Source organism: Urocampus carinirostris, chromosome 7, assembly GCF_059441175.1.
Source record: "Urocampus carinirostris isolate Australia breed hairy pipefish chromosome 7, RoL_Ucar_1.0, whole genome shotgun sequence".
Classification (NCBI taxonomy): domain Eukaryota; kingdom Metazoa; phylum Chordata; class Actinopteri; order Syngnathiformes; family Syngnathidae; genus Urocampus; species Urocampus carinirostris.
In genome coordinates, this window is record NC_142355.1 from 19,111,887 (window position 1) to 19,136,009 (window position 24,123).

Sequence of the window (24,123 nt, forward strand, 5' to 3'; positions counted from 1 at the left end):
TGTATTTAAATGTTGGCCATGTACTCAATTAAAAATATCATGTTTAAGGGGCACATGAAAAGCACAGATACACATCTTTAAAAGTAGTACTTAAAAAAACTGGCTGCTTGTGCCCACACGTGAGATAAGACCCTAGAAAGGGACGCAATCCCGTTTGAACAAGATTTACACTCACTGTGCCTTTCAAGTATCATGACTGTATAAACAGCACTTATCTAGAAACAATTTACGTTTGGATACATTGGTCAGATTTGCATCATTTTTCAGGCCTTTTGAAGTTTTATCGTGATTGTTTCATCAGAGTGACAAAGGGTGAAGACCAAATATGAGGCATGTGAATCATCTTCCTGGCCGTCCTTCATGCACGTACAAGCAGTCCTATAAAAACATATTTATTTTCATGGAAAACCATTGAATAACACTGAATACATCATGGTCAATCATTCAAGAGTCAAAACTTGTAACGCCAACATCAGAAAGATCCCTCACAAGGGATTCCCCCCACCCCCATAAAACAGGTATCCAAAGCAATGGCTGGTGTTAGGTCGTCGTCCCACCCCTGAAGTATGGGGATCGAAACATCGGTTTAGAAAAACTCACGGTTATGACATCATCTTACAAATGGGCTGCATGTCATCGCCCTTATCATCATCACCGATGATCCGAGTTGCGAATAGAAATCTCCAAAATAAGGGAGTGGCCATTATGGCTTGGTATTCAGGTAAGAGTCTAAACTATCTTATTTTACAGAACCGTAACATATTTTTTACTGCACCTTTTAAACAGACAACTGCATGTAATGGAGGAAAGAAAGCATCACATAATTAAAGCAGGCATACTGCAAACATAACACTTATCTCCCCCCCCTTCTCAAAAAAAAAAAATTCAACAAACCCATACTCAAATTTGAACAAAGTCTTAAAAACCAAAGGGAAAAAAAACAATCTGTACATATATTTACAACAAAATTGTAATTATAATACACATTTGACTGGCCAAACACATTCGGTTCAGTCCACACGAAATGGTGGAGAAAACGTTTCCAATGAAGAGTTTCAGTCACATTGGTAGTATGTCTGCATATAAACATCCATTTCCTTATTTTTCTTTTCTTTTTTTGCATTTTTCAATTTGTTGAAAAATGTATCAATATTGGAGTGTTTTGAGAAAGTCACTGAATAAAGCCTTCCTTGTGGAGGTTATTTTTTTTCTTCCCATCTTGGGGACACCAGCTGCTCAATCTGAAGGCAAGAGGTCGTGCAAGCGAAAGCGCTCTCTGATGTGTGGTCGGACATCGTCTTTCTGTCAACAGATCGATAAAAATACCATTTGTGGCGCAAAGAAACATGAAACGACAGGTCTCGATGCATGTTGGTCGGCATCTCCTACCAGCTCCACCAGCTTCTCCAGGAAAGGTACCAGTTTGAGAAGCTCGTTGTCATTTCTATCCACGAACCAGCTCTCGATCGGGATTCCGTTGGAGAGCTGATACATAAACACACCCCCCAAAAACGTAAATTCTCAGGATTATTAGTCAACGACATTACATTAAAAAAAATGTCAACGCAAATTTCTTTTTAATAAAATGTGAGTCATGTTTTTTGTAAATGTTGCATTTCCAATTTTCGTACCGATTTAGGAACTTTAATACATGCTTGCAAGACAAAATACAATTTGCTTAGTCACTGGAGTACTATAAATCAAGCAACATGTGATTGACCTTCCTTCTGTATGGTTGCAAAACAACACCTGAAAAATACAGTAATCCCTCGTTTTTCGCAGGGGTTGCGTTCCAAAAATAACCTGCGATAGGCGAAATACAAAAAGTAAGACCTTGATTAATTAATTAAATACTATTATACATTGAACCTGAAGAACAAACCCAATTAACAGGCTCAAGCATTTGTTTGATAAATGGACTGTACTTTATTAAGTTTTGACAAATTACATTTTTACTGTCAAATTATATTTTTTTAAATAATCTTGCTTTTATAGTGCACTGTTGATTCCAAACAGCATTGAAAACGGGCACTATTCACTGTTTATCCTCAGATATTTTGTCGCTATCGTGTGGACGTAATTGGAAAACAAAAATATGGCATAAAAATCTTATCGCGAAAAGAACATTCCCAATAAAAGTACTGTAGTTTATAAGTTTATATTTCATAAAATAAATTCTGTACTGTCAAATTATTATTTCCAATCATCATTGTATTCTGCAGCTTTAAATTGCAGGGAACAGCACCGCCCACTGAAACCGGAGTAATTGAATTGAACAAGACAAAACGAAAAATTATCATTAAAAAAATATATAAGTTCAGTCGGACAAGTGATTCAGGTGTATGTCACTGCTCTTCTGAGCAAGGGTTGAGAAGAAGCGGAATGTTTTATTAGCCAATCAGAATGCAGAAAACAATGCACGACAAAAATCTGCAAAATCACAAAAAATAAAGTTCGATAAAGGGGATTACTGCACATTCAAAACAAACCCTGTTTATTTCAGTATGAACAACAACAACAAAAACAACTATTGCTACTGTTTGTAATGCTAATAAGCATTAACAGCCTTCAATCTTATTACATTTTTTGCAGTTTTTATACACTAATCAGGACACACGGTAAAATTGAGACGTGGGATTTGCAGTGTGTGTATCGTGTACCCGGTTTTAGCCCACTCATCGCCCCGAAAATTGAGAAGTGCTGGTTGCTACCTGATAGGCAAAGGCTTGCGGTGAGTTGTCAATTATTATTGTTTTGGAAAGATCCCGTCCCAAAATGTTGAGGTCTTTTATATAATTTCCTTGGACACATACACAGTGCTCACGGAACAGACGGTGTCTGAAAACACACACCAACATCGCTTGAAACACACGTTTGAAATTCTCTTTACCCAGATTATTTGGTATTTCTTTTACTGACCTAACCAGCTGCTTCTTGGGGTCGAGGATGTTGAGCAACTTGTCAGCGTACACTTTCTTTGATGCAGTAAAGAGGATAATCTGAAACGTGACCGGGATTTTTTATTTTATTTTCACAAAATGTAGATCAAGTCCAGTTTTGGAGGGGAAAGAAAACCTTACCTCATACAATTGAGACATGCGCTCAAGAAACTCCCGGAAAAACGGCCTTAAACGCACATACACCTTCCCAGAAATAAGAGAACACATTTTAACAGGGACTTGCACGTGTACACGGTAGCAATACAAACTTCCTACCTGGTAAATGACATCCTGAAAGAGCACAGGGAACGTCAGCGCTGCGTCTTCTAGTTCGTTCAAACTGCAGTGAACTAAAGTTTCATCCTGAAGGAGGTTCAAAAATAGAAAGTCTATCATATCACAAGTAGAAAAGGGGCTTTTTGAATTTTATTATTCTAGTTTTTGCTGTTTACCAAGTCGAGAACGAGCGAAAACTCGGGCGTGCTGCGTGTCTTCAAAGGTAGCGCTGGTTTGCGTGTCAGTTGCTCTTCTGTCAACGGCGGCACATGCTTGATAAAAAAGTACCTGGTACCAAAAAATAACGTTACGTCACAAAAAAAATTATTCAACTACGCCAAAGGCAGGCAAACGTTTTGAGTCGGAGGTCACATTGGGTTGAAAAGTTGGTCCAAGGGGTCCTGGATGCAGTGTGAGTAATATGCTTACATCAGTGTGCTGCTGCAGAAAACAAGAATTCTCCCACTCTATCTCCAATATGACGTAAGTGGCGTCTAAAGGAGGTGGAGCAGGGGAGCTTGATATCGCAAGATTACACAGAGGGTGGGAGAGGGGTAGCGTCTTCAAACCACGCTAAGACTTGGGGTGCTGAATGCGCGTGGTTGTAGTAACATTAAGAGGGTGGAATGGAAGTTTGTCTCAGAGAAGGTTGGATCTCTTTGCACTGAATGAAACCAAGTTGAAAGGTGAGGTGTGTTTTGGCGATGCGGTAGGCAAAGTGTCACTTGTGAGTACAGGGACAGCTAGGGAAGGTGTGGCTTTGTTGGTGAGTGAGAGAGTGCTGGAATGGAAGGAGGTGTCCTTGAACTGGATGTGGGTTAAGGTCAAGTTGGGAAGCGAGATGTGGGTGTTTCTGAGTGTGTATGGTTCCGGTGCTGGCAGATGTGTCAATGTGTGTGGCAGAGTTTGGATTGAATTGTCATGTGGTTGTGTTGGGAGATTTGAATGCCAGAGTTGGTTATTAGAGGATGGAAATGGTGATTGGAAGATTTGGTGTCCCAGGAGTAAATGAGAGTGGCGAGAGACTGATTGAAATGTGTCTGGATCGTAGTTATTGGTAGGAAGAAGAATGTCAATAAGTACACATGGATTAGAGTGGCAGATGGACGAACGGTTGAGAGCATTGATGGACTACGTGTTGATCAATAGGAATATGTGTGAGATATCGTTGATTATGAATGTACTGAGAGGTGAAGCTGGTGGAATTCAGACCACTATCTAGGGGAGGCAAATTTCAGAGTGTGTGGTAAGTGGCAGGGTTATGGAACGAAAGTACATGCGAGAGAAGGGAAGATCAATGAGTTGAGAAGTGATTGAACCAGGATGAGTAGGAGTAAATCTTAGCATCTATATGCATCAGCATTCAAACAGCTGGCTACATTTTTCTTTCTTTGCCATTTTTCATCATGTATTCATTTTATCTAGCAAGATATTTATCAAATCAAAAAAAAAAATGGTCCAAAAATTTTTGTGTGTGTTTGTTTGCTACTTTTTCCCTTTTTGTATGTGTCTTGCTGTCGGTCACCCCTCTCGAGGGATATGACCAGGGTAGATAGATATGAGGAAAGATATTGGATATTTGTTCTCAAAAACTTACGGGTCAAACACCTCCCATTCTTCCTCGTACGACGGCTCGGCAGGAGCGGGGGGTAACGTGTGTGGATAGCTGCTTTCTGACAAACAACCAGGGGGAGCTGCCGGAAACAGAATAGGTTAACCTCATCTGCACGACAATGTGAGAATACAGTGGTAACTCTTAACAAATTTGATACATTTTGTGAGTAGCATCGCAACCTAAAAACTTCATAAGTAGACGCGCATTTTGAATGTCAATTTGCTAATCCGTTCCAGGCTTCGCAAAAGTACAGTATCATTTGACACTCGTCAATGTCACATTTTACTCAGCTGTCTACTCACAGTGCAGGTGGGGTGGGACAAACACCGCAACACCTGAATCTTTGTACGTGTTGAGCAACAAAAAAAGCAACCAGTGAAAGTAAGCACTTTAGATGTGGGAGGGACTGGCTGATCAAGATTTGTTCTGACTGTCAGATACGCAGCACAAATTCACACCATGGTATTTGAGATCATTTATAAAATGAGAAATCTCAAAGTTATTTTAATTAACTGCACATTTATATATATTTAGAAATATCTTATTTTTTAATAATACCATTTCATCAGACTCTGGCAGGGTCATTTAAACCCTGGCGGCCGGCTTGAATCTTCCAATGTATTGGAAACACTGATAGTTACAGCTGCACTGGTATGGCTGGATTTTGCAGACTCCAAAAACGATGAATTAAAAAAACAAGAGCAGTGAGTTAATCGCACCTGTTAACGGCGGCATGTCACATTCAGTGGCAATCTGCGCGTCCTCTACGCCGACGTCCGTGCTCATCTGGAGCCTCGGAGGCAAAAGCGGCAAAACGTGACAGGCGCCGATGCCCTCCGAGGACGTAAGCGTGCTGCTGGGCATTTCTTCAGCCTGCTCCATGTCCAGCTGCTTCATAATCTCTTCGGCCTCCACGGCTTGGCCGGGAGAGTCGGAACCAGGCGTTGCTAGGTCAAAATAAACACTTGATACTTTTTCCGCAGAAACGGCACGAGCTTACGCACCAGAGAAGTCCAGATATTTGATTGGATTTTTACCAGTTTTGGTTGCTGGTGAGAAAAAGTTGAAGACAGGAGAGAGTATGGTTCCGAGGAGGGTGGTGTGCGGAGGACTGCTCGCTCCATCGACCGAAACCTCTAGTTTGCCATTTGGTTTCAAAGGCTTGCTGTCGCATGTTATTGCACCTAAACCAAAACCAGTTGAAAAAAAAAAAAAAAAAATCAACATCAGAAACAGGGTTATCGTTTAATGCTTAATAGCTGCACCATGACAACATACCTTTACCTGGACTTTTTCTGCAAACTCTAGAGACTGCTTTGTTAGCAAGGCCTCGTGTTTGCGGCACTGACATGATGAGGTCACTTTTCATGCTGCAATTGACGCGACTCCTTTTGGCGGGAATATTTGTTTCCACCTACAAAATATGAAAACATAGCTATAGTGATACAATGATCTGTGGTTTATTGAAAATAAATGTCCTTTTAAGCTGCAATCTCTGGTTTAATAATTGTGCCACCAGATAGTAGTTAGCCCCAGGTGGATAGAACTCACATCGGTGCACCACACGCAGAATACGCATTAGTATTGTTGATTATAATAAATCTATTTTTTCCAATTTAATGATGACTCACTGGACTAAGAGAATGCTTTACACCAGGGGCTAGGAATCTTTTTGACTCAGAGCCATAAAAGCAAAATGTTTTATTTATTTATTTATTTATTTTAAAAGAGCCACACCATATATTCTAAGACAAAATTCAACCCAACCTCCAAACACCCTATTTAGACAAAAGCTTATTCTTCAGCACATTTTATTTCACTGTGTGGCATTTGATGATTTGATCCAATTAAGGAAGTAAGAATAATGCCAGAAACTGTGTTCCAAATGTCAGCAAATATACCACTTTAAAAATGTTTCCCTCCCTCAATTACTTAAAATCATTGAGGTTTATTTTAACCTGATTTTTTTTCATAAACAATAGTTTCAAAACAAGGTGCAAGCAGTTATTTGTAAAAACTTCACCAACTTCCGCAAACGAGGATCCCGGCGCAGGGTGAGAGACAGCAGTGCTTGCGGTCTTTGCATAGCTCAACTCGTTCTTACCGCTCACCCAATCAAATTATTCTGGGTGCTTTTCTGATGTTTTTGGCATATCGACAGGTTTTTCTTGGGTGAATTTTCATCATATGGTGTCTCAACTGAGAACATGGATTATTTAATGGGCTTCCACATAACGGATTCATTTGTGATGAACAGCCAAAACAAGTTTTAGGGGAGTGACATCTTGACTGTAAACTCTAGTTACAACGTACCTTATACACTAGTCAGTACCACTGTGTATTTCACATTAGTTAAGCTTCACGTAAAGATGTGTAGGCTTCCCCCACTCAAATTTGGAAGAAAGTTTGCACATAATAAATTCTGTCACCGAGGCATTCGTACTCACGAATAGAGCCATAGGTTCCCAAATGATGCTATACACAAATAGGTCTACCTTGACGGGTTCTCCCCGGATAAACTTCTTGATGGTAGACAAGAGGCCAGTTTCATTCTTGGGCATTCTGCCTCGGCCTCTTCTCAGTAGGGGAGCCTCCAGCGTACAGCGTTTCCTTTTGGCCTGGCACGTGGGGGCTCGACGGCCTATGGTGGGCTGCCGAGGAGCTTTACGCGCTCTCAGCCGCATCATGCTCCAGCATCACATAGAAAGATCTGACAAGAGAGGCATTCATATTTTATTGACACATGCAGAATTAAAAAGTGCTATTGAGATGGTGAGTTAAAAACAGCACTATGACAGTTATTTATCAATATCAAATTAGCAATTTTGTATTTTCTATCATATGATAATTGCTGAAACGTGGGAATACATATTAAGTATGAAAAACATAGGGGCAGACACTAACCAATGGATCCACAATAATCAATTATCAAATCAATCAACAACTATACAACCATTTTTTTTAGTTACCCTTCGAATTTCTCTGAAATTCTCAAAAATCATTATTAACTGATTTGCACTAATGGTATTTTAAGGGGGGAGACCAATTATCTTTGCGTTAAATTACAAACACACAGTTCTTTGATGCTGGTATCCAAATTGTATTGTTCATAATCACGTAAATTCCTTTTTATTAGTCAACCCATAACTGTTTGTGTTACTTTTACAAGTTTTCCATCGGTTTTCTCTCTTTAAAATACTTACGGGATTATTGGAGGAATATGATTTGGGGTAAATAGTCTTTACTTTAGAAAATAATGATCAATATTTTTTTCCTTTTTCTGACATGTCACTGGCCATACCAATCTCTCAATCAGCATAAATGTATATTTTCTATTATGGATTTGTAGAGCAAGTATTATGTGATATGGATTGAAACAATAGTTTGTCTGAATTGTCAACAAAACAATCAAAATAATATTTGGTTATTTAAATAATCTTTTGTTGCATCCCTGTGCTACTTTGCATTCAGAAGTTGGACTTTTAGCAAGCGCATGACATAACTGAATATTTTTAACTTCATTTGAATCCCTTTCTGCACATCGCACACAAAGCATACAAGAAACCTAAGAAAACCTGCAGTAAAAACATAATCAAACCCACGATGAAAGCTCGATTTGACGGGTCCTCTGCACATCACTTGCTCCGACTCATCTTCTCACATTGCAGCGCGCACGATGTCAACATTCCCCCACGTTGCCGTTCACACCGCTACACTTAGTGGATCAATTCCGATCTTCGATATGCCAATCGTGTCTACTAATAAATGTGATCGCATTCAAATTGCGACCATCCCGGTTGAGCGTCTTGAATTTAATTCCCGTTTTAAAACCGCCTTGCCGAGATGCCCTCACCATTAACATCCGGACACCCGATACGTCAAGTCCGCGATGGTTTACGTTAACGTGCCGCTATTTAACTTGACGAATTGAGCGTCTGGCGAAATGATGACAACCGTCGACTTGTTTACATTGTTCGTCTTTTAACGTGTCAACGTTGTCAGGTCGGCGCTAACGTTTAGCCGCAGCTAGCTACCAGGCTAACAAACAGAGGGGAAATGATGACATTGGCGATACATTGGTACGTCCGGGCGTGTTTTTGACAAGCCAACGCGTCCAATGCCTGGGAGTAAACAGAGCAATATTTACCAATGCTACGCTCTGGTGTTGTTTTGTTTCCTTCCACGACTATTTTCAGCCATTAGACTACGCCCCCTTCGCTGGCTAGCATCTAGCTAGAAGGCAAGCTAAGCGGGGGGACAAACACACATGTTGATGGCGCCCTTGTACTCACAGAATTGGGGAAAATGGACAAAGCGCTTTCAAAACGTCCCGTGTCGTTTTTAGCTCTGCGGCCGGGAAGCCGCGACGGCGCCCGCCGGGGTGGTCGGAGCAGTTGCACGGCCAGCGGCGTCTGTCGCTGTCGGTAGTTATAGAACGGCCATGTCTGTGGACGCCATTTCCCGCCTCCTCCTCATCACAAACATACGCGAGCGCGCGCGAGAATGCGACATGCGCGCGCGCGAACCTACAAACGTGGCGTGAAGTGGAAAAACGGATGTCCTTCAGGTTTCGCAGATCGAGGTTCGAAATGTATCAAAACAGGCACCGTTAACGACGATTAAAATCGAAACGAAATATACATTAGAGGCAGATTGAACATAGCGTTATGCTCTCCATCGTCGATTCTTAGATCTTCTAATTTATTTTTTCGAGCGTCAGAACAACCTACTTTCTATATTGGAGTCGTATTAAAAAGTACATTCAAGGTGTTTTAAAATTTTGGGGGGACATTTTTGTTTTTAGCTACCGTAAATATTGTGGTCAGCCCCGAACAATGCAGCAGAGTATCGAAAATATTATTCCAGCAGATTAACCTTTACATTAACAGATGTTTTAAAACCCCGATGCCTCCAATCAGGGGCAGTAAAAGGTGCTAACTGCGCACCCAAAATAATAGGCTGGTTTAAAAAAAAAAAATCATTTTACTGAAAGTGATTTAGGACCATTCAACACTGTTCAGGAGTGTGAATTCCCATTATTGAACATCACATTACTGTACACTTTGTGTTTAACAAAAACACTGTTACTACACCATGCCCAGTTTTTTTTAATAGAATACACAAACGCATGGAGTGAAGAATCATGTTGTTGCATTTAATTCACTGCAGCTAAAATGAGCAATAATATGTTAGTGCTTGAGGATCCTACAAATAGTGGCACCTCGGCGCCGTCACGAATGGCAGCCACTTCAGCAGCTCCCGTGTTATTTTCGATTGTTCTCAGTTATTTTCGATTGTTCTCAGCTTAGGGATGCTGCTGGAAAAGTGAATTTCCCTTCGGGGATGAATAAAGTATCTATCTATCTATCTATCTATCTATCTACCTGATGGGGCCAATTCATCCAAATCATTTCAGGCTATTGAAGTAGAAAAGTCAGGAAAAAAACTGTCTAAGACTTAAATACACAGCTACTGATACAAATTGTTTTGTTTTTTTGTGTAATATGTGATTCTACTAATGATTTAATGTACATAGTCCATAACTGTCCAGCCAACATTAAGTCCCACAACAAATTGGTTTTATTGTGTTATGTATGTATTCGACATAAGATGTACAATTAGCAAAACAAATGTTGGGTGGTGGCAAATATAAATAAAACCAAGTACAGTGGAACCTCGGTTCTCGACCATAATCCGTTCCAGAACCCTGTTCGAAAACAGATTTGTTCGATCACCAAAATCATTTTTCCCATTAAAAATAATGTAAATCGTTTTAATCTGTTTCAACACCCTGAATGTTTACCTAGAATGTTTAACGTAAACATGAGGCTAACCCAGGCTAATCGTACGTTTGCGTTATCGTAATCTTCCGTTGTTGTTCGTTGGGGTTGTCCATCGATTCGATGATGACCATCTTCTTTTATTTGTGAGTCTGCTGATGTTTGAACAGTCCGATCCTGGATTGTGGTCGGACACTCAGGTAAAAGAGGATACCTGCGCAATGATGGTTTTTAAAGTGGCGTAAGGGGTGCGCTTTCCCCAACGCCACTATCTTGATTGTAAAGAAGATGGTTCCAGTGGCAAGGGAGACCCTAGACAACCGGCATCTTTCTACAACTGCAGGCGGCTAAGGGGATCCAGGTCTGTAGGAAACCGCCTCAAAGCGTGCCGCCACCAGCTTTTGGGATCACTCTTAGTCTGGACTCTACCCTTCGACCTGTTCGGCTTGGGTAACCCTACCAGGAGTACGAGACTCCCGCCGGCATAGCTCTAGGGTTCATGGAGACGCGCAAAGTGCCCCACCACGATAAGGTGGTGATCCATACGAAAGATGACACTAACATGAACGTGTAAAAATAAAAAAATCAGGTCGTTTACAAGTCATTTAGCAACCGGGCCTCCACAACAAGTGGTGAGCGGTTCATTGGAAAGGGGGCTCCGTTCCAACACCCGGAATGTTGAGCTCCGTTCCAACACCCTGAATGTTTAGCTTGAATGTTTAACGTAAACACAAAGCTAACCCAGGCTAATCGTATGTTCGCGTTATTGTAATCTTCCGTACGAAAGATTACGCAAACATGAACGTGTAAAAATTAAAAAAAAAGGGCTAAAACACTTCGTACACTTATATTAAAAGCAAAACGAAGCACGTCCGCACGCGATAAGAGTTGGTCACGAAAAGAGCGATCTACACCTGTACGCCGCTCAGCATCGTAGCGTATGCACTCACGCATTACCGGCGTTCGAACTCCGATTTTTTGACCGAACAGCGAAGCAAGAATTTCTCGAAATTTTTGGTTGAACTCCGATTTGTTCGAACTGAGAGGCGTTCGAAAACCGAGGTTCCACTGTACTGAGATAATCTTTACGGGTTATTTCCCAACACAGTGTTAATAAGACACAAAAATGATTACTGAACGAATAAAACATAAGAACTTTGCAAAAGGTGGCCAAAAAATTCATAGGGGGGGTCCTGGCCACCTGATGGTGGCGCCACTGCCCCCCAAACAGGCTCGTCAACCCCATGGCTTCAGTGAAGCTATCTTCACGGATCCTAACTGTTTAACTATTTTCACTTGTCACAATACACCCACCGCTCTAGCAAATCCATTACAATCAAATTTCCCTCTATGTGAAATCCCTGATTATTGACTTTTGTTTGAATACATTTAGTTGTGTTCGAATCAACCAATGTTGGCAGAATTAGCTAATCATCATCAAATATATGTTCCATCAATTAATATATAAATGTGCAGCTTCTGCATGATTATGCAACTGATCGTTACTTTATATAGTGGATATTTGGCGTTCTTGTTTGATAAACTGAGGTTACTGCAATCAGAAATCCTAAAACTTATAACAACAAAATACAAATAAATGTTAAAAATAATAGTTACAACTTTCAACAGGTGAAAGCAAAAAAACAACCTCCCTTTTATACAAAGCGAAATTTCAGATTTGACCGCAAACGGAACAATAAGTACGCACAAATATCCACTTTAAATTACTATCTGATAAAACATTTTAGAAAAGATTATTAAAAGTGACGGACCTTTTGTGAGTTTTCATTTTAAATTCACAGTTAAAGCTAAAGTCAAACTGAATGATTGATAAATAATATTATGATAAATCACAATCTACTCAAACATTTTAAGATTGTTTTACGTAACAATATCCAGTTGCTTTTATTCGAGCTATGGGACAGCCATTTTAAGAGATGCTGTTGACTGATGATGTCATCAATGTTGTCCAGAGCACAGTTTACAACCCATCACAGCTCCCCCTTCCGAAAAAGATTGAACTGTGTAGAAATATTCCCTGACTGAATGCAGAAGCTCCCTGTGACAGAAACTTTGCCCCAGTTTGCATTTGGTCTATAAACTTATGTGCCACAAATTGCCTCCACATTTCAACTTCTTTGTCTGCTATCAGATGTTTACCTTTAAATCTTTGGCTGTGCTCTGATGTCAAGATTGGCCAATATTAGATTATTCCTGATCACAAAATGTGTAGAAATTTACCAACACATGTATGCTTGGTAGAAAAGCTAGCTATAGCCAAATTGTGAGTTTTCTTTATGTTAATCAAATTAAAAATTTCGACTTAGAAGGCACAAAAAGGAGGGGCACAGGGAGCAATGTCCAGCCCTCCTCTCTCCACCCTTTTGGATGTATTTAAGTCACGCTATAAAAGGTGGATGCATCTACACCTCTCTCTCTCTTCCTGCGGACAATGACCAAGCGTGGGCTCAATCATGCACCCCTCTCCGGGCGCATGGCCCGCTGGGCAAGATAGTTGGATCACCTAGGGGTTCATAAACACTTTCTGTCACGTGCCAAGACGTAACTCACAAACTTGGCCTTATTCATCAAGGTAACTTGGCCACAAAACAAACAATATGCTGGCTGTTTTTTGGTGATCCGTAAAGCTTAGCACACAATTTTTAGGAACATTTCTCAAATTAGGCACAATATAGAACCCTGTGTTCCTCTAAAAAATTACATCGTTGCTATCTTTACTGAACTCCTTTCCCACACAGTTTCCCCTTTTTTGACAAGAAATGCGAGTTTCTCTTGTCAACAATGTCCTTTATTCTATTGTCTGATATAATGTTCCTTCTCATGTAATCAAGTGTAGTTTGTTTAGTATCAAACCACTGGCATTATTTACGCGTGTGTCTATATTATTTCCACCTGGACTGATCAATCATTATCCATATCTATGAACTGGAAAATCGATAATTGAAAGCTAAAAATAAAATATGCTTCGAATATTGCTTCCTTCACGAGAAGTTCTTGACACAATTTGAGGCTATTTTGAATGAATTTGGGTTGGGAACCGTGAGCCCTACCTGCTGGCCGAATCAGTAACCACCAAATTAGATTCTGAACTAAATCAATATAATTTAATGCAATTTTCATTACAACTGGGCAAGGGTCCTGGCAACAGTGATGTCATCATTATTAGCGCGTCACATAGGGTATTTGTATATTGTATTCTTTTTGCTTTATTATTGTATTGTTCTCAGCACAGGGATGCTGCTGGAAATGTGAATTTCCCTGCGGAGATGAATAAAGTATCTATCTATCTATCCATTAGTCAACAACTCTCAAAATGTCCGCCCCCAAAGATGGATTAAAAACATGTGGATTTTGCTTCTTATCTCCTATTCTACAAACACAATATCATTCAAAATCATTGTTTAGACGTTTCATTGCCCATACAACACATTTTTGTTGCAAAACCATTTGAGTTGACCTTCACATTTTGGTTATACACACACATTGAAATACACAGGGAAAACGACCCTTTAAATTAGTAAATATTATCGACCCATGCTTGTTTTTCTTTTGACGTCGAAGTTAAGATTTCACAACGTTGCAAGTTAACCTATAATTGGAGTTCACAATGGCAACATAAGGAGAATTCAAGAAATATCTCATATTACATCCGCTATGATACTTAAAAGGTCATTTAAGGATTTTCGCATCTATGTATCGTCTTAACATTTGTTGTTGTACAGCTGCACACAATTTTGTGGGAGTTGAAACATCACATCAGCAGCCAATATTTTGTCTTGGTTATGAACCAATGAGCAATACTTAGCAAGTAAATGTTTCTGACATAAACTCACCATACAAGAGCATTAACATTTTATACTTTGGTTATATACGATCTAAATCTGCCTTTCAGCTGATTGTTCACTCATCATTTCATTCCAAGATGCAGGAGCTTCCTGTATGGTTCTGGTCCGCCCCAAATGCCCCTGCAGCACCAAGAGGGACCAATCAAAAAGGTATGCAATGGTAAACAGCGAGTGTTACGTTGTGAAAGATGAACACACCTGAGGAGCCCGTGCCAGTAGAGGTGCGGCATCACATCCGCTTTCATGTAGTACATTAGTCTCCTCTCCTTGGCTTGATTAATGGGAAATGTTTCCAGTGGTTGGCCGTTGTAGTCAAACTCTGCCAGTACAACTGTGTTGTAGCTCGTCACCAATGGACATGAGGTGTAGCCGTCATACTAAATAGAGAAAAAGGGGATCGATTTATACGTCTGAAAAGGATACATGTTACACGGACTCTTCATGATTCATTACCTTTTTATCGGGTTTCTCGTTTTTCAGTATCTTTTTGATGGTCCTGTGCAGAACGGCAGACTGTGCAGCTAATATGAGAAAACAGGAGTAGGTCATGCTCCCTTATCAGCATCATAAAAATAACATTCTACATGTGTACAATGTAAACAGAAAGCTCACGATAACCCGCTGAGTTGATTTATTCACTTGTCATAGTGTCAAGAGTGTTTTATGTCAGTTGAACTAACTTGGGCATCGCGTGATGTTAGATTTCGACTTACCGACAGCGGCCGCCGTTTTTGCGGTAGGCAAGTTTGTACAATCTCCAATCCCGAACACATTGGGGTAGCTCTTGTGTTGGAGGTTTTCCTTGTTGATGTCCAACCAGCCGGCCTCGTCGGCTAGCGTGCTGTTTTTGATCACAGAGTTGGGTCCCATGGGTGGGGTGACATGAAGCATGTCATACTTTGGAAAAAAGAAAAACAATATCATGCAACTCTTATACCCACAACCATGATGTTAGACGTTAAATAGGTTTTGCAGACCACTGCAAATAGCAATTTGTGAGTAGTCATCAGTATAAATAATTGATACCAATAAGACCATTGTCCCTCTAAAACAGACACACATTTCTTATGAAAATATCAACACAATATTTTCCCTTCAAAGTGCATAAATCCATTATCTGCACCACTTATCCTCAGTAGGGTCGCTGGAGCCCATCCCAGCTATCTTCAGGTAGTGGGCAGGGACACCCTGAACTGATTGCCAGCCAGTAGCAGGGCACACAGAGACCGACAACTCACTCACTCATTCATACCTAGGGACAATTTTGACTGGCCAATTAACCTGACATGCATGTTTTTGGAATGTAGGAGGAAACCAGAGGAAACCCACGCAAACACGGGGAGAACATGCAAACTCCACACAGAGGGTTCAATCTCATGACCTCAGAACTGTTCCTCTAAAAGACAGCCCCAGTTAAGAGTAACGATATCTTGGAAAAAGGTCAATATCACAAGTGACGATATCTGGTAATGGTTCTCGCACACCCCTATAAATGAATGTCACGGAGAAAAACAAACTGAGTTTATGCCTCACAATATTAACTATGTATGAATGAATTCTGATACCAGGTATTGGACCGATATTCGGTGATACTTTACGTTATCAAACAGTGGCCTCGTCCTCTTGTGGCTGCATAACAATAAACTAGTATTTAACCATGAACAAGAGGAATAGAAAATATACATTATCTTCCTAACCTATAATAGAGTTTCATCAACATGAGTTGTTTTATGTTAATTTGGGACGGGGATGTATTAAAAACACCAAGTGGCATTTGTGCTGAGTCAAGGCTTGAGTACAACACCCCCAAAAAAGTAAATAAATCATACCCTTTTTATGTTTGTAGGAATGAATTAAGCACTGGAGGAAGACACAATTGGTATTGCTAATTAGTGTTATTTTTTTAGGTGGGTGTGGTGATTTTAATTATCAAGTATCTCTTGGCATTATCACTTAGCTTGTATTAATTTTTCATTTTGCTCCTTTAAAAAGGACTTTTAATTCTTTTTAAAGAGAAAAAAGTAAAAAATTATAGTAAAATAAGACAAATTACATTTTATTTTTAAATTAATTTCAAAACATATGAGTAAAAAAAACTCATTTGCTTAATCTGCCATACGAGACAATTATGCTCCTTTAAAGAGGATTTTAATTTTTTTAAAGAGAAAAAAAAATTTGAACATATAGTAAAATAAGAAAAATAATCCCTCATAAATAATCAATTCCAAAACAGTGTAGTAAAATGAGTTTAAAAGAGATCCTCAATTTTACTCTATGTTTACCTGTGTCCCTCGTAAATAAAAAAAAAATGTTCTGACGGCAGCGAGCAGGAATTCCATAATTTTTTTCTTATCTTCATTTAAAAAAAAAACATCCTAAAATGAAATAAATATACTGTACTTTTCATTTACCTAATACATAACTATACTTATTTTATTTGTATTTTTTTGTTACCTGTAGCAGCAGAATGCCAGTCAATCATGTTAGTTCCCTTTAGATGAGGCTTGTGTTATGTAAAATAAAATACACATTTCTTGAACTACGTGTATTTTAAAAAAATGCAGTTTTACGAGACATATTATGTTTCTGCTTTTTTTTTTAAACCCATCTCGTTTTTCTTAATGGATTAAGACACAAGATATTATAAACTGTCCCTTTAAAACCACCTTGTGAAAGACATGCTTAACACAATGGAATTACTAAATGAACAAAAAACATCAATATCCTGTACATGAAAACGAGTTAACCGGTTTGAAACGCTTAGTTGAAGTCGAACATCAAAAATTGTACCTGAAAGACTGTGGTCTCGCCCGGTTTGTCAAGATTCTCAAACACAGCCTCTTGTTTGTCCGCACGCACTTCAATCAGGTTCTGCCTCAAGTTCACATTTATTTCACGTTCCTTCACAATGTCCCAAAGTGTGTCCGCGTATTTCTTAATCCCGAAAATCACCGGGAGTGACGTGTTGTAAATGATATTGGCCTTTGATCTCTTTCCTGTCTTCACACAGAGAGCACAGACATACACATACAGTGCCTTGCAAAAATATTGCCTCCCAAACCCAAGAACTTTATGACATATTGCATATTCAGGGTTCAAACTTATAGTTTAAAAAGCATGATTTTTTTCTAAGAATCAACAACGTGTGAGCCACAATTGTGGAAAGAAACCAAATTTGTTCAAAATTCTATGTAGTGCTTACAAATAAAATATTGAAAAGTAGGCGTTGCAAAAATGTTTGCCCCCTTTGAGTTAATGCTCGGGACAAGCTCCTTTCTCTTGGATCACAGCCACCAGAAATGTTGCTCATTCTTCCTGACAAAACAACTCAAGTTCCTTAAGGTTTGATGGTTATCAATTGTGCACAGCTTTATACTGTTAGTTTCAAACCATTGTAGATTTTTACTCTTTGTCCTGTTTGAAGGTGAACCTGCACCCCATTTTCAGTTTTTCTTGCAGACTCCAAAAGTTTTTCTGCCAGAATCGCACTGTATTTAGCTTCATTCATCTTCCCATCAACTCTAACAAAAGCAACCCCAGAGCATGTTTGACAGCTGGGATGGTGTTTTCAGGGTGATGTGCAGTGTTACTCCTACGCCAAACATAACACTTTGCATTTGTCCCAAAAAGTTCAACTTTGGCCTAATCTAAACGGAGCTCATTGTTATACAGTAGTTGTGTCCCCCTGTGACTTCTTGCAAACGGCAAACAGACCTTTATATGTTATTCTTTCAGATAGGGCTTTCATCATCTTGCTACTCTGAGAGAACAGGGGGGCAGTATTTTTGCAACACCTGCTTTTCACTTTTTTGTTATAAATATAAAATTTTGAAATAATTTGGTTTTGATTGCATCTCACATGTTGTCGATTCTTTGAAAATATTTTCACTTTTTTAACTTTATGTCTAAAGCTTGAAATGTGGCAATATGACAAGAAGTTATTAGGAGAGCAATGCTTTCGCGAAGCACTGAACATAATAAAATTCACTGTGGCAACACGGACAGTTTTACAGTTCTCCCTACCTTCCTCAGGAAAGCATCGGAGAGGTACACGATCTTCTGCGGCGCTCCAGCACATTTAACCGGCGTGTTTGGGAAGGAAAACACAGCATTGCCTTCTTTGAAATTCTGTAAAGCTGCCCAAGTTTTGTTGACAGTTTCAACTGAATAGTTGGAGCCAATATTTGGGTGAGCAAATCCCTCAGGAAGTCCTTTAATCTGAAAGAAAAAAAAACTGTGGATGCTGTTGAAAAGTGAACGAATAATCAAAGTTTCAGCAGGTTTAAGTTTAGTTTTATTTTATTCATGCTGTGTTTTATTGCAATTGGAAAGTTATGCCTCGACCATATTTGTGCCGCAGAAACACACACATCATTTAAGTTCTCCATATACTTTATCTGAGTCTTTTTACCAACCAGTATTCTGTGCAACCTTGTCTAGTGTGCCACAGGAAATTGCCCAATTTTATCTATGAAGAAAAACTTATGATCAGCCGAATAACTTTAACATTAACCCATATCAGTAGTTGGAAACAGAGGACTTTATATACTAATTATCTGCCCATGGAGGTAGCACAGCTTAATAAAGATGTTAAAAATTGCACAGCCACAAATAACATAAAATCCAACAAAGTAAAAATCTTGCACATGATTTTGATAATCATTTTCTTATTTTACAGAAATAATGTAAATGTTACACAAAAATGTTTGATTGGCAAATTATTTTTGCTCATTTTCAAGGAATTATTTGTTCGATAAAAACATGATACAAATGTAGTAAAGCTCTAAAAGCAGCTTAAAAATATAGTAAAATCCCAAATTAAAGCAAATCCATAGCCTGTTTTACCTCTTGAGCCACAGCGACCAAAAATGTTAAGAAAAACTTAATTCCTTTAATCGATGTAACATTATCACTTAAACTTTAAATAAAAACCGTTAAACCGGTCCCAGGAATCCATTTTTAGACGTTTTCGACGGATGGTGAGGCTAGAAAAAATGAAATGAAAATGAAATTATCTGCATTTATATAGCGCTTTTCAAGTCAATGACTTCCCAAAGCGCTTTACATTGTGCTTCACATTTTCCAATAGCGGCCGTGATCTGTGCAGCCATGTAAGGCGCTAACCTGCTTATTGGGGGTAATTGGGGGTTCAATGTCTTACCCATTGACACTTCGACATGTAACACGGACAAGCCGGGATTCGAACTGGGATCCCTTAATCCTAAAACGATCGCTCTACCTCCTGAGCTACTGCCGCTAAAGTTTTTCTAATGAAAAAAATGTGCCTTGGCTCAAAAAACATTGTGAAACATTGACAAACTAAACATTGTATTTTACACATTTTTCTAAGGGTTGGTTTCGGCGTTTTCAAAAGTGGCCATTTGGAGACGACCACTTTACTACACTAAAATGTTTGCAAGTTTTATTCTACTTTGACCAATTTTTAGACGTTGTAAAAGAGTTGTAAATGTTTGACTTCTTCCAGAAGTCAAACCACAATTGTGCACCCATGCACGTAATAAATGTGCTTAAAAAAAAATCACAATTGCCTTGCACACTTTATTTTTGGCTGTTATTTGGATACACCCTTGAAAAATGGCAAAAATGATGTTGGAAATTTAATTTGATTTGGTTAATATTGGCTGGTAATATTTGGACCTATTGGAGCCGATATCCATTTTATCAAACAGTTCATTAACAGGCCAACTTGGGCTGTGGACCGTGAAAAAAAATCTTGCTATTGCCCTAAAAGGTGTAAAGTGAAAGCAGATGGCTAAATGCAATACTAGGAAAAATTGTACGAGTCTGTTTATTTAAACAGGGAGTTTTGGAGCAAAATGAACAAATTCCAAGAAGCAATGTCACGCAAAGCAAAACTGTTTCAAGGCGGATTTGTATTTATCTGTCAGCATTATCGTGTGTTTCGGAGTAAATATTTTACACGGTTGGATTCTATGGATTGTCCTCGATGTGAAAAAGCCATTTTTGCGGACATTTAAAAAATTGGAAGATGGCGTGGGGACGTAATGGCGAGTTACCTTGGCTTATCGTTTTCGGGTATCTTGTTTCAGACTGATCGTGGTGTTTCTCTGATGAGTATACTTTATAATGGTCATATCTTGAAGAGTTTAAGCTTCCCAATGATATGTTGCATGACGAATTTCAGTGACCAGTAGCATTGTACAGACACGTATTTGTTAATCAAAAGTCAGGCGGCCTGTCGGAACGTTAAGAGGTTAAAGGTTTGTTACGTTCTGCCGCCATCTTCTGGCTAAAGTCATGGAAAATTTCTTAGACGTGGATAAACTATTTTGTCATCATTTTGGGGGTTTGGGTTGGCATTTGGAGTGAATATATATATATATATATATATATATGAAAAATTTTGATATATATATAAAACAGGCCTTTTCTTACTTTTACCATTTCCATGCTACACCTACAAAAACTGTACAACGAGTATAGTCACCACTCCAACAACCCTCCACGCCCCCTGCTTTTCTTCTACCTTGTGTGTTGCGTGTCCTGGAATAGCATTGCTAAAAGTTACATAAGAGGAGATAGGCAAAAATTATACTGAGGCTTTTTGAACTTGGTTGGGCATTGTTAACACACTAGTAATAGAGAAACGGTTCTACTTTCAACTTTATAAGGACACCTCAAACAACGCAACCAAGGCTCCAATCGAAAAGGGTGATTTGATGTCTTGAATGCTTTTCAAGTAAAAGCAAAAACTTTAAATGAAATTCCTCCTCACCTTCTCAAAATGAAGCTGCAAACCAAGCGCCACAATCAGATAATCATACGTGATCTGAAATTGGGGGCAAAGGTCACACCAATAAACTTTTCAAGAACTTTACAGCTTTTAAAAATCCTAGGGTCTAATTGAAGAATCGAACGTACCTCAGTCCCGTCATCGGTACGGACGGTGTTCGCATCCGCGTTTATTTTCTGCACTTTAGCTTTCACCAACTTGACACCCGATGGCATAACACTTGATGTGGGCCTTCCTGACGAGGCCACCGTTTTCGCTCCTGCGCCAACCAGAGTCCACAGAGGCTGATAGTAGTGCATCTGAAGAAAGACAACCATTTTCAGCCTGGTGCACACATCAAAATAAACATTTAGAGGGATGGATCCCAAAGAAAAGGGGTGCTTGCCTCACTGGGCTCCACCACAGCAACATTTTCAGCTCCCAGCATCCTTTTCATGCGTGCACTCATTGCAATTCCTCCACTTCCTCCGCCGAGCACCAACATTTTGTAATGCTGTTTGGCAGAGGAACGGCTGCTCGTGTGTAGGTGAGAGGCAAAAAAGCCTAAAGAACGACACAAGGCAGCCATCCTTTGCCAAGGGAGACAAGGAGAGAATCTGGATGAGGATTACATTCACAATGCCCAGGGTTTATTTTAGTCCTCAAACGCAACTCTGCCTTGTTGTTTTGTGTTTTGCCGCATTCAGAAATCAAGGTTAAAAGTTAGCCTCCACTCCTTTAACAGCAGCTGACATTTTTCATTCGTGTTCCCCAAAATGTGTCGCATTTAGCGTTTGCCACCCAGTTACCTTGCGTCAGCCGAGCTCAACCGCAATGACATTAATAACTGTAAACACGCAGGTACGTTTTCAAACATTATGGTCGACTAAAAAAAAACATTGACTTACGTTGATACATGCGATAGTTACCTTCGTTTGCAATTGTCCGCTAGTTGAAAAGATGAATTCGTATCTTGTCGAGCTAGCCAAGAACGTGTACCAAAATGAACTTTCAACACACTTCGCCTGATTGACAGCCATTAGGGTCACGCCCCCTTCGTGGTACCGACCAATGAGATGCGGCGCCAAGATATCAACAGTGTAATTATCCAACGTAAAAAAAAAAGATACATAAGCGTCGTCTATTTTGGATAAGGTGAGAAGATATGACAATGTCAAACGAAACAAATTATTTAATATAACATTTATCAACTTAATCTCTTTACTGATTCAGTTATTTATATTGATTGGGGAATGGGGAATTTTGGATTACTCCAATACCAAATATGCTAATAAAAGACAAAATAAACTAAATATGAATAAAATTATGACTCACAACACGTGGTAAGCTTTCTCTCCTGGCTTTGATCTCTGGCAAAACCAACATAAAATGCCACAGAAACAAAATGAAAATAAATCCAAACAGCTTGCCAACATCATTTTTGCCGTTGCATGTATTCCGTTACTCCCTAAGCCTGCACAAAATTTAGTCACTTTATTCATATTTAGTTTCTTTTGTCTTTTATTAGCATATTTGGTATTGGAGTAATCCAAAAGTAATTGAAAGTAATCCAGTTAAAGTAACCCTACCTAACCCTGGGTATAATCGTAGTCTGTAAGGACAAATAGACATGACTTGACTTTGTTCCAGCCACTCCCATGTCATTTCTGTTGACTAGGAACTCACACAAAACCGAACGTTGTATACAACTGCACGAACAAGAATCATTGGAAAAACGACATTACAACACAGAAATTGAATCCTTGACAAGCACGGGCATGTTGGGATCTAAACTGTAGTTTTCCGTTATGCATTCCAGGTATCCTTTCGTCCGTATCCGAGCGGCATGTTGATTACACAGAACAGGTTGAGGCTGCCGGGTGAGCAGAAGACCGAAGCGTTTCTTTAAGATCACCTGATGGTGACAGAACTTGTCATGGGGGAAGAAGCGGGCAGGTTGGCACTGTGACACGTTCACTTTCTGTTTATGAGAAAATAACTAAATAGATTAAAGTCGTACACATAGTTTATTCTTTAAAATGCATAAGCAACATTTGAGAGATCCAATTAGGTACATTTACAGTGAATAAAATAAGTATTTAAAACACCCTGCTATTTCCTATTTCTCCCACTGACAATTCAAAGAGGGGTCTGAAATTTCAATCATGACCACTGTGAGAGAGATAACATAAAAAGAAAATCCAGGAATCACAATGCATGATTTTTTAACGATTTATTTCATATTTTCTTTGTGTGATATAGCTGCAAATAAGTATTTGAACACCTGAATATCATCTTGAATTCTAATCGAATTGGGTTTTTTTTTTACTCAACATAAAGGGATGTCTTCAGTAAATCTGGAGTTTTTATTTTTGGAAAGCAAAAACTCCCAAAAAATCCAAACAGAAAGGAAAACGGGATTTGGGGGAAGAATATATCATTTCATTATTGCGTGTCAAAAAGATAATATAATCCTTTATCCGTCTCACAATGGGGATATTTCTTTTGTTACAGCAGTACGAGCTTTAATGTCAGCTAAGAATATCAACAGTATAAACAAGTATTAAAAAATAAAAAACAGGATATTTCCAATGGCAGGTGTGCAAAATAGTTAAAGTAAGGTGGCCAGTGATGTGCAAATATTCAAAGTCATGGAGTTGTGCAGTCTATCGAGAGCACTGCTTATTATATAGTCTGACAGCTGCAGGAAGGAAGGATCTGCGGAACCGTTCCTTCACACACTTGGGGTGAAGCAGGCTGTCACTGAAGGAGCTCTCCAGAGTAGATACGGTGTCCTGCAGGAGATGGGATAGGTTTCTAGTCATAGATGACAACTTAGCAATCATCCTCCTCTCCCCTACCACCTCCACTGAGTTGAGGGAGCATCCCAGGA

The 24,123-nt window shown here is 39.3% G+C and overlaps 2 protein-coding genes across 4 annotated transcripts; both read right to left on the reverse strand.

The window, feature by feature from the left end:
• Nucleotides 1-376: 376 nt before the first annotated feature.
• Nucleotides 377-9,402, reverse strand: ctdspl2a (CTD (carboxy-terminal domain, RNA polymerase II, polypeptide A) small phosphatase like 2a). Of its 3 annotated transcripts, none has more exons than XM_088339984.1 (13): nucleotides 9,123-9,402; nucleotides 7,326-7,540; nucleotides 6,115-6,244; nucleotides 5,868-6,014; nucleotides 5,550-5,777; nucleotides 4,813-4,909; nucleotides 3,392-3,503; nucleotides 3,216-3,302; nucleotides 3,081-3,143; nucleotides 2,920-2,999; nucleotides 2,712-2,838; nucleotides 1,390-1,485; nucleotides 377-1,302 (listed from the first exon to the last, which is right to left on the reverse strand). In XM_088339984.1, the coding sequence occupies exons 2-13, from the start codon at nucleotides 7,515-7,517 to the stop codon at nucleotides 1,237-1,239; spliced, it is 1,425 nt and encodes a 474-aa protein (XP_088196110.1). In that variant the 5' UTR covers nucleotides 7,518-7,540; nucleotides 9,123-9,402; the 3' UTR covers nucleotides 377-1,236. The 3 variants fall into 3 exon arrangements, with proteins under 3 accessions (XP_088196110.1, XP_088196108.1, XP_088196109.1); XM_088339982.1 differs by having other exon boundaries at nucleotides 6,109-6,244; nucleotides 9,123-9,388; XM_088339983.1 differs by lacking the exon at nucleotides 9,123-9,402 and adding an exon at nucleotides 8,433-9,037 and having other exon boundaries at nucleotides 6,109-6,244.
• A 985-nt stretch (nucleotides 9,403-10,387) lies between these two features.
• On the reverse strand, nucleotides 10,388-22,284 carry sqor (sulfide quinone oxidoreductase). The gene is made up of 10 exons (XM_088339986.1): nucleotides 22,160-22,284; nucleotides 21,637-21,820; nucleotides 21,380-21,550; nucleotides 21,234-21,287; nucleotides 18,500-18,694; nucleotides 17,267-17,476; nucleotides 15,190-15,373; nucleotides 14,930-14,997; nucleotides 14,675-14,853; nucleotides 10,388-14,596 (listed from the first exon to the last, which is right to left on the reverse strand). Exons 2-10 carry the CDS (start codon nucleotides 21,817-21,819, stop codon nucleotides 14,539-14,541), a joined length of 1,302 nt encoding a protein of 433 aa, XP_088196112.1. The 5' UTR covers nucleotide 21,820; nucleotides 22,160-22,284; the 3' UTR covers nucleotides 10,388-14,538.
• Nucleotides 22,285-24,123: the final 1,839 nt, after the last annotated feature.